The sequence below is a fragment of the Austrofundulus limnaeus genome, unplaced genomic scaffold (assembly GCF_001266775.1).
Source record: "Austrofundulus limnaeus strain Quisiro unplaced genomic scaffold, Austrofundulus_limnaeus-1.0 Scaffold567, whole genome shotgun sequence".
Lineage (NCBI taxonomy): Eukaryota > Metazoa > Chordata > Actinopteri > Cyprinodontiformes > Rivulidae > Austrofundulus > Austrofundulus limnaeus.
Window position 1 is genome coordinate 141,849 of NW_013952969.1, and position 9,661 is coordinate 151,509.

The 9,661-nt window shown below is 38.3% G+C and overlaps 2 protein-coding genes across 2 annotated transcripts in view; one reads left to right on the plus strand and one right to left on the minus strand.

Annotated features, from left to right (window-relative positions):
• pdcd6 (programmed cell death 6) overlaps positions 1–9,661 on the minus strand; it is a gene marked incomplete at its 5' end in the record, with an annotated part of 18,889 nt that overhangs the window by 2,768 nt on the left and 6,460 nt on the right. Inside the window, 3 exon segments of the mRNA XM_014026563.1 lie at positions 1,248–1,357; positions 1,712–1,870; positions 3,806–3,850. Coding sequence (XP_013882017.1) covers positions 1,248–1,357; positions 1,712–1,870; positions 3,806–3,850 — 314 coding nt within the window.
• rec8b (REC8 meiotic recombination protein b) overlaps positions 5,401–9,661 on the plus strand; it is a 22,439-nt gene continuing 18,178 nt past the window's right edge. Inside the window, exon 1 of the mRNA XM_014026562.1 lies at positions 5,401–5,421. The gene's annotated coding sequence lies outside the window, so the exon portion shown is untranslated. The remainder of the gene's footprint in view (positions 5,422–9,661) is intronic.

Below are 9,661 nucleotides of genomic sequence, written 5' to 3' on the forward strand. Positions count from 1 at the left end.
AATGAAATATCGTGATATTTCAGTGTATCGATATTTTCTTACACCACTATTGTCTATTCTGCATCAAATGTTTAGACACCACAGCCAACTGCAGCTCTGAGACACTATGATGCGATCCATCTTCCAGGATAGTAAATAAAACATGCATCAAGGTGTCACAGATCTGACTGCAAAAGTAAAACACATGTGATGTGCACACAGTGTTAGGTATTAAAGTTTGAATAAAGGGAATTACTTTTTAACGTATCTTACCAAAYAAGCACAACAAAGCAAAAAAGAAGAAAAAAATGATGATTGACAGTTATACAGATGTTAAACTCATTCTTATTTTGACTTTTTGGTATTTTCTTTGGGATTAATTGATGACCATGAAGGTTCAGTTTCACATGTACGGTGTTCTGATGTCCACTGTAGAGGACATGTCATATCTCAAAAATAAAAACTTATTTAAAATAATAATAATTCAGTATTCTAGTAACCTTACAAAGATTGTGGAATTAAAAAAAGTGGTAATTTTTTTCACAACTATCCATGGATGTTCCTGAGTCTCGACTCAATGCAGAGCACTGGCACCTGTGTGGAGTTCAGTCACATGATGTCCGGTCCAGTAATTCAGATCAGTGGTTCCAGGTTCTCTGGTTTGAAATCTGACAACGGATCTCCACTGCATGCGGACGGGACTAAGTGCTTCCTGCTAGTCTCGTGTTGTGATCTGCCCCTGCTAGTGTGGTGACTGAGACTTTTAAATTAAAAAATGCAAGGTTGTAAAGTTCATTGTTATCGTTTCCTTCAGCCGTCTGCTCACCTGCGCTCTGATGTGGGAATAAAACCTCCGCTTGGCGTTTTCTTTACGCTCGTTTAGACACAATGAGTGTTAGCATGTGTTAGCACTTCAACCTGAGGACTTGCAGTAGTTTAAAAATAAACTTGTGTGATGGACACAGCCTGCAGGACCCTTATTTTGTAAATTGAGCTGAACAGTCACAAAGATATTGTGACTGTTTTTTGTCAGGGTATTGTGGAAACCTGTTTACCCGCACCTATCTGCAGATTTTATCTCTTGCAGACGTCCTTTGTTTTTATTTAGAATTTTAAACTGATTTGACTACATGATTAGATTGATGGTGTCCAGTCTTCACTGAGGTTGTGTGAGAGAAAAGTTCACACTAAATTAGTACAAAAAAAAAGCAGCTTGAAGTTACGACAAACACAGATGACTCATAAAACAATTGTTTTGATTGGTTTACCTGTAATACAATACAGCACTGGATGAAGTCATCAAAAGCCACCTGGCCCTTCCTCTGCCGGTCAAACTTCTCTATCAGCGTGCTGTAAAACTGGTCGGATAGACGATAGCCTGAGCACAACAACAAAGATGCATCAATAACATTTATTATTTCTAAGCATCCTGAAATGTTCAAAACCTGTTTTTTTTTTTGTTTTGTTTTTTTGTTTTTGTATTGATCTCAGCAGAACAGTGGAAAGCCATGTAGACGGACAGAAGCAGAACGTGTTTTATATGCTACGGTCGTCTCAAACTTTATTTGCATTTGAACTGATGCTGATAATAAATGTAAACTCTTGAAAAAGTTCCAGCTGAATGATTGTAACGAGGAAAAGAAGAGCTCCACCCTGTACCCGCCTTCTGAAACGCCCCTCCACCACCACCACAACCGAGCGCTAAAAACACAAAAAACAAACTGCTGCTCACCGAATCCGGTCAGCGCCAGCTTGAGCTCGTTCCTGTCGATGAAGCCSGAGTTGTCCCTGTCGTAGTTCCTGAAGATGTTCTGCCAGTCTGTGATGTACTTCCACACGCCGGCGAACTCGTTGAAGTTCACGCCGCCTTTGTTTTCCCTGTCGAACATGGCTGTAGAGAAAAAAAACAGAGCTTCAGTCGACCGCTCCAACCTTTCTTTCACGCGGATCAAATCGGCTGCTTCGTAAATTAAAACTGAGGAAGAAAGCAGCTTTGAGTCCCGATCGATCCAATTACCTCCCAACAAAGAGAGCGTTATCGCAGGATGAGCTTCYTGCTGCAGGAATATAAAACAATGGATTTACTGAGTGTTGAGAAGGATTAACACTTAAAGTCACAAAGGAGCAAACGTGACAAGTTTTATGACAATTTGCACTTCCTGTGAAAATGCAGTGTAAAAACCTACTGCTGAAAAAATTAGCTGAAAAGCTAAAGAAGCTGAAAATGTTTAATAACAAAACTGCTAATGTGAGTTCAGTTTGAACAACTGACACCTGCTGAAAGTAGGAAAAAAAAGACAAAAATCAGAAAAAAAAGTGTCAAAAAGTTGAAAAGAGCAGAAATGTAGCAAAAAAACAAGTTGGAATTAGCAGACCGACACTACAGGACAACAAAAACGCTTACATTAGCAGAAAAACAAAAAAAGTTGCAATTTGTGATAAAATAGCTAAAGGAGCTGAAGTAGCTATAACAATTAGCATAAAAAACTTATTTTTACTCAAAGAAGCAGAAGGAGCATATGTTTGCTGAATTAAGCAGTGAGAAGCTTTAATTATAACAAAAAGTGAAGTTAGTTGAAATAAGCTGTTTTTCTGCCTTTTAAGCTATAGTTAATTTTAGCTTAAATGCTTAAATTAGCATAAAAACTAAGAAATAAGTACAAAAATATCTAMATTTGCAGAAAAATTAGCCATTTGTAATAAAACAGCTAAAGAACCTGAAAATAGCTTAAAATTAGATTGAAAAAGCACATGTTTGCTGAATTAAACAGTAAGAAGCTGAAATAATAAAAAAGTGAAGTTAGTAGAAATAAGCTAAAATTAGCTGTAGATTAAAAAGCAAAAAACTGTTTAAATGCTTAAATTAGCACAAAAATGAAAAACAAAAAAAATGCATTTGTGATAAAATAGCTAAAGGAGCTGAAAATAGCTTGAAAACATTTAAATTTGCTCAAAGAAGTGGAAAAGAATATATTTGCTGAATTAAGCAGGGAGAAGCTGAAATTATCACAAAAAATTGAAGTTAGAAGAAATAAGCTAAAATTAGCTGCAGCTTAAAAAGCATAAAAAGATTAAATCAGCATAAAAATTTAGAAATATCACAAAAAGTTTAATTAACAGTAGAAAAGCAGAAAGATAACTGAAATAGCAGAAAAAGCTACAATTAGCAAAAAGAAAAAGCTGAAGGAAAGACGTTGAATACAGCTCCTTTCAATTTCAATGAGAAAAAAAAGCAGTCAAGAAAGCTAAGCTGAAAAAGTTTAAACAGATTACCTACATCCATAGCTCCCAAAGCATAAATGAGTTGATTGTTTTGTTTTAGGAAATGTTAAAACAGCACAAAACTTGTGGAAGGAGTTACGTGCAGAAAGACGTACACTAAAATAGATGTACTTAATGGTGTGGTTTTATACAGCAGCACAAAGCTAAATATTCTTTGGTGTAGCTCTAAATTGAAAGCTTGTATCTGAAATGTGATTTTCGATGTAACGAGCTGCAGCCACTGCTGTGCATGTGTAACTAATCAGACCTGCAGGTTCCCAGATCCACTGCAGAGCTGAGTCTGTAACTTGAGATTTCTCCCAGATCGATATTTAGAGTTTGGAGCAAATGGCAGCTGCTGYCTGTGACCAGGTTTCACCCCAGGATGAGGTTTTTACTGACGGCAGCAGTTTTCCTCTAAAGCAGCACTTTCTCACAACGAGCAGCTCTGTCGGGGCCTCGGCCACGTAACGACTTAATATGATCGTTGAGGAGACAAACAACCCGAGTAATAAAAAAAAAACAAGAGGAAGTAGTGTGAAACCCAGCGTCAGCTCTGACTTACCGATGATTGAGCGCACCGTCACTGGGTTGAAGGGAGTCCATGTGCCTGTGAGTGAGAGGAACCAGGTTAGAACATGTCCAGAACCGCCTGAACTAAAGGATCTTTATATAAGAACCACAGCTAAACTGGACTTTTATGTCGTACTGGTGACTTCAAACTGGAACTAAAGGTTCAGAAACAACATCTGACACAGATCCCATCACAGGTCAGCTGCATTGTTTTAGTTTCCTTTGTCACTTCCTCTGTTTTGGACGACATTTGTGAGCCATGACATCGAAACRAGCAGTAAGTCTAAACGTGGTTTATGGAGAAATGGGCAAATAYGGTGTTTTGAYTGAAACACTTATAAAAAAATTMATTTCATCAAAAATATAACAAATCAGCCTTTTATCAATGTATCATGTGAATGAACTGTGTAAAATAGAAGCACATTTTTTTAGCAGTAGCAATAAAAAAATCCAGATTTTGAGGAAAAATGCCTTTAAATTTTGAGATTTTCCCTTGAGCTAGAAATGTTTTTGTTTCTTTCCAACTGGGAAATGTCAATATTCAAATAATATCTGAGATTTCCTCTTTATAATGAAATGAAAAATCCCTCATTAAAATGACATAAAATTAAGATTCAGACCAAATATCAATGTATTATCGTAACCAATAAGACAAATNTTGAGGAAAAATGCCTTTAAATTTTGAGATTTTCCCTTGAGCTAGAAATGTTTTTGTTTCTTTCCAACTGGGAAATGTCAATATTCAAATAATATTTGAGATTTCCTCTTTATAATGAAATGAAAAATTCCCCATAAAAATTACATAAAATTAGGATTCAGACCAAATATTAATGTATTATCATAACCTGCAAGACAAATTAGGTCACATCTCTAGTTCCATTTATGATAGAACGATCCAGGTATCAAAATGTAGCTTTTAAAGCAGGAATCTGAAGATGTAATTGGATCATTTTGACCAAATTTGACTTAATCCTCATTTTTATAGTCGCGAATCCCTGATGAGCTTAGATCTGTCCGGTTCATGACAACCTGAAGACGCTCTGACGTGAGCGAGGGAACTCTTTCAACAAATGACATCTGCTCAAATCCAGAAGTTCAGGTCCAGGTTTGTTTGTCTTTATTTATGGAAATGTAAAAGGTTATTAAGAAGAACTACAGTTTTTAAAGCACAAATCTRAACCTCTTAAAAAGGCACCAACGACCGTTAGGTCCAAATTTATTTAGACAGAAATGTTTTCCTAATTTCTGGTTCTGTACTTTACCACAGTGAAGTTTGAACCAAACATTTCAGATGCAGTTGAAACTTAAAAGTAATTGAACAAGTTAAATAATTGTAAATAAATGTTCATTTCTAATAACATCTTTGTTGGCAAACTGTAGCTTTTACCTCTCCTAATAATGGAGCAATTTCTCTGATGTTTTATTTTTCTTGTTTTTGCAGGATGCTCCTTTGACCGCACGTTTTCTTCACAGCAAAATCTTCCTAATGCAAGCACCACACCTCAAATCCTTTCATCTGCGTCACTGAGAAYGACTTAACGAAGGAGATGCCCACACCTGCCCATGAAATACCCTTCGAGTCAATCGTCCAATCACTTTTTGTTTAAGGTTGGGCAAAATCATATAGCRTGCAATTATTTGTCRGGAAAACTGTCAATTAATATTTGCCACGTTGCAGTTACTGCAATTAATCCCCTAACTTTAGAAACTTGTTTAATCACCTGAAACTCCGACATAAACCAGAGTACGAGGAAAACAAAAGCCACAACTTCAGCCACATTCAAGTGCAACTATTCATCTATATTGTTGTCAACTGAATGCCACAATTAATTGTGGTACTTTTATTTTTTACACCAGTGTAAAAAATACGTGTTCAGTATTGACTGAAGTCAGATTAAAACACAATAGTTAAATAAATTGATTTGTAAAAGGAATATGGTCATACAACACCAGAATTCTAGATCAGAGTGAGGTTTATTTGTCACCGGGCTGACAAGCAAAACCACACTGACTCAAATACAGGAAGTGCATGTTTTTATACACGATTCTTCAATGCCTGAGTTCGCCCCCTACTGGCCTACGGCTGAATCACAGGCATTCAGACAAAGACCTCACCCTAATGTTTTAAAACGGTTCACTTATGTGTTGTTTATAATTCGGACATGTATCTACTCTATTTCAATTAACATATAATAGATCAAACATTATACAAGTATTATAAAAAGGAAACCCTAATACTCTGGTGTTGTTTTCTAACATCAGTACTAATCTATAATAACTATAAATTTCTTCACCAGTATCACCCAATAAGTCGTTTTAAAAGCAGGGTAGCTGGGGGGCTGAACTCCTAAAGCCTTCATCCAATTTTAATGTGGATACCCTCAAATAAAAGCTGAAAGTCTGGACTTTATGTCCTTTATATATAACTATAATTATATTTAACTATTACTTGAATATGTTTCAGTAAACAGGTCCAAATAGATATGGACCTAACTACACGATATTTATATTTTAATGGCCAGAAAACTTGATCTGATCCTGTGGTTTTTACACAGAGGATGTTTCTAAAAGGAATATTAGAAAAAAACCTTTTGTTCTGTAGTACGAACTGGTGTAGAAACCTGAGTGCAGACTTATCCAATCCCATGATCGATACAAAATCTGCCTCTCATAAAAAAATAACATTCAGCTTGTAGATAAACAGGCAGAAGGAGATGATCAGTGACAAACAGGAGAAAAGAAGAAGCCGTGACCTTTCCAGATTTTTCCATCACACAAACRTTTCACACCAGGACTGAACTGTGAGGTCGATGGATGCCAGGCAGACTGCGGCTGAACCGGGTMCAGTTTGTGTGTCCAGTGGTGAACCGGGACAATCCGGCCTCTGTCCCGTTCAGACACTGAGCTCCTCAGTGGCTCGCCCGGCAGCCTGTGGTGACGAGGGCGCTGGTGGAAAAAGCAGTCCTGACTGCAGCTTTTCACACAAACATAACGGCCGTGGTGCGGTTCAGTCAGACGCTTGCACTGTACACACTTTGCGTAAGCATCGAATGTTCAGCTACACGCCTCACAGAGCAGCTACAGACGTGAAATCCAAAAAACACACAACCACATCCTGTCAGACTACAAGAGAAAAAGACAAACTTAATAAAATAATTACAAAATGAGCTCATTTTATAGATTCTGCCTTTTCACCAGGCTCAAATTAAGCAGATGTAGCAACAATAATGATTGACAGGTCTCCAGTCCATCAGGTAGGTTTTCCAAACAAAAACATAACTTTGTTAAAGCTTTTACTTGTCACTTGCATTTTAATCTTTACAAGATTTTATCATTTTCCACCTAAATAAAACCTGCTGTTTTATATCGACAGGCCCGGCTGGGTCTCAGGCCTGAAACTGAGCAGCGTGGAAACGTTTCCAAACTCTGCCAGAGCACTGCTTCTTCTGAGTCACACAACAGTAACTGTCACAGGGCAGCAGATCAGCAGATCGCTGTGGGTTTGTGGGTTGTGCAAACCCTCAGTCATGACTGCAGGACAAAGTAGCAGCCTAAAGTCCAGATAAATTAAAACAACAACAACAACAACAACAACACAGGTCCAGGAGCAGAACAGAGTTTTACAAAACTCTGCAAAACGATTGCTGAACAAGCTTCATTCAGCTTCTGAGCGTCAGCAGTTTCAGTAAAAAATACATTAAAAACTAAATAAAAAGCCTGACACTTTTCAGGACACGGTTCTAGATTACGTTTGGAGCTTTGGTCAAACCTGAAAACAATCTGATATGACACGCTCAGAGCAGGAGACGTGAACGACTCTCAGCAACTACCACGGAAAATTTTACCTCCACATCTGTAAAACTGACAGAGTTGAAGCCGTTTGTGTTATTTTTAATARGCTAGGTGATAGTGGCAGCCATCTTGACAACCATCTCCTCATCACCACTAGAAGAGAAGTCGATAAATAAATGTGTTTTTAAAGAAAAAAACTGACGTTCCTGAACGTTTCATGAGCTCAGTCTCATCAGGGACGTTGCAGCGTGAAGCGAGAGGAGGAAAAGGAGGAATATATTTGAAATAAATGAAGACGTAAAGGTTTATTAAGAAGGAAAGTTAAATGCTTTAAAGGCTCGAGGAGGAGAAAAAGCTTGGTTGATGCATTTGCAGAACTGAAGCCGACAGTCCTGCGTTGGAAGGATTTGTGTTGTTAGCGAGCGCACTGCAGGACAGGACGCAGTGCAGTGTGTGTGTGTGTGTTCGTTCAGCTTCACTGGCTCTGTTTTATATCACAACCAGAGTGATGAACTGGCAGAGTCTGGACCGGGAAACCTGCCGYTCGCTGTACGAACACACAGCAAGGTGCAACTCTGAGTAAACAAAAACATGGCCTCATTTTTATCAAGAACCCTGAATTGTGCCTAAAAAGACTGGAGAGAAAAACATATACACACGTGCACAAACACACACTAATCAGTATGCTGAGCGAGAGCCACTGCGCAGCCTGATGAAAGCTGCTTTCACTGCTGCTRCTGGGTCCAACTGGAATTCTTTAATGCACGCAGAACAAACTGGTTTCAGAGGACTGTCGACCGGCTCGGAAACTCTGTGCAGGAGAGCACAGGTATGGACTTGAAGAGGCAAACCTGAGACGAAAGGAACGAAAACCTGTTTCTGAATGTAAAACACTTCAAAGTTTCCTGCGTTTCAGTCCTGCTGCCCGAMAGGAAGTGAACGCCAAGAAGAGTTGGAGCGGCGCGGCGTTAAAACATCGATCCACTCATGTGTTTGCATAACAACTTCTGACTGCAATCGTAGTGCACTGGATTGACTTTTCTGCGTTTTCGATAAGATGTTTCCAGAAATTTCCGCTCTGAGACCTGGATTGAAAAGGTTTCGGTGCCAGAGAAAACGGAATTGGGTATTTCTGTCACACTGCCTGAAGAGGTAAAGTCTACACTAGGCTTGTTGTAGCACGAGGATCATGATGTCATGCAGCAAAAATAAAAACCATCCTGAGCACAAAAAGTAAGGACATTAGTTTTTGGCAGATTATTTCTTTGTTGCARCAATTCTTCTTTGTAATACAGCTTATACTGGGCGCTAGCATTGTAGTAATCAGGACCGGTCTTTATGATGGTCTCAGTGTCGTCTTGGACTCGACTGCATTGGTAATCAGTCTCGTSTCAGACATCGAGGGCTCTGATTTTATTTCAAGACCAGTCATGATGTGGAAATATCTCTAAATTGCCCAAACATTATCCAATTTATTCATTAACATCTTTGCTTTCAGTAAACGTAAAACAAACTGATTCAAATCCAACCGTGACTCGTTGCTAATTGAGTATTCTTGGTGGGGACTACATCAAACTTTTATCATCACTTAAAAAGCACAAAAAAATCTATGTGTAAGTGATGTTAGCAAGGATAGCTAGCTAATGTTAGCGATCTGCCTTCTTAAACCCACACTCACACAAAGACTTGGTCAGTATTAGCTATACATATTAACAGTGGTGGGCACAGTTCCCCTAAAGCAGTGTTTCCCAAAGTTGGGGTTGGGACCTAAAGTGGGTCCCAAAACATCAAGGTGGGGTCCTGAAAAAAGTTTCTGAATTAATTACATTTTTGCCTTAGTTGTTACAAATGAGTGAGGTTAGTCTATTTAAAATGGATAAAAGTAGTATAAAAATATTGTTACTATGCCCATGTCTTGTTGACCTGATACAAATGTTTATCATCCAAAAATAGCTGGGGGCTCAGGTCTCTGCTACTGTTATTTTGTGGGTCAAAAGCTGAAAAGTTTGGGAACCACTGCATTTTGGTTCCCAAAGTTAGGCTTGGGACCCAATTA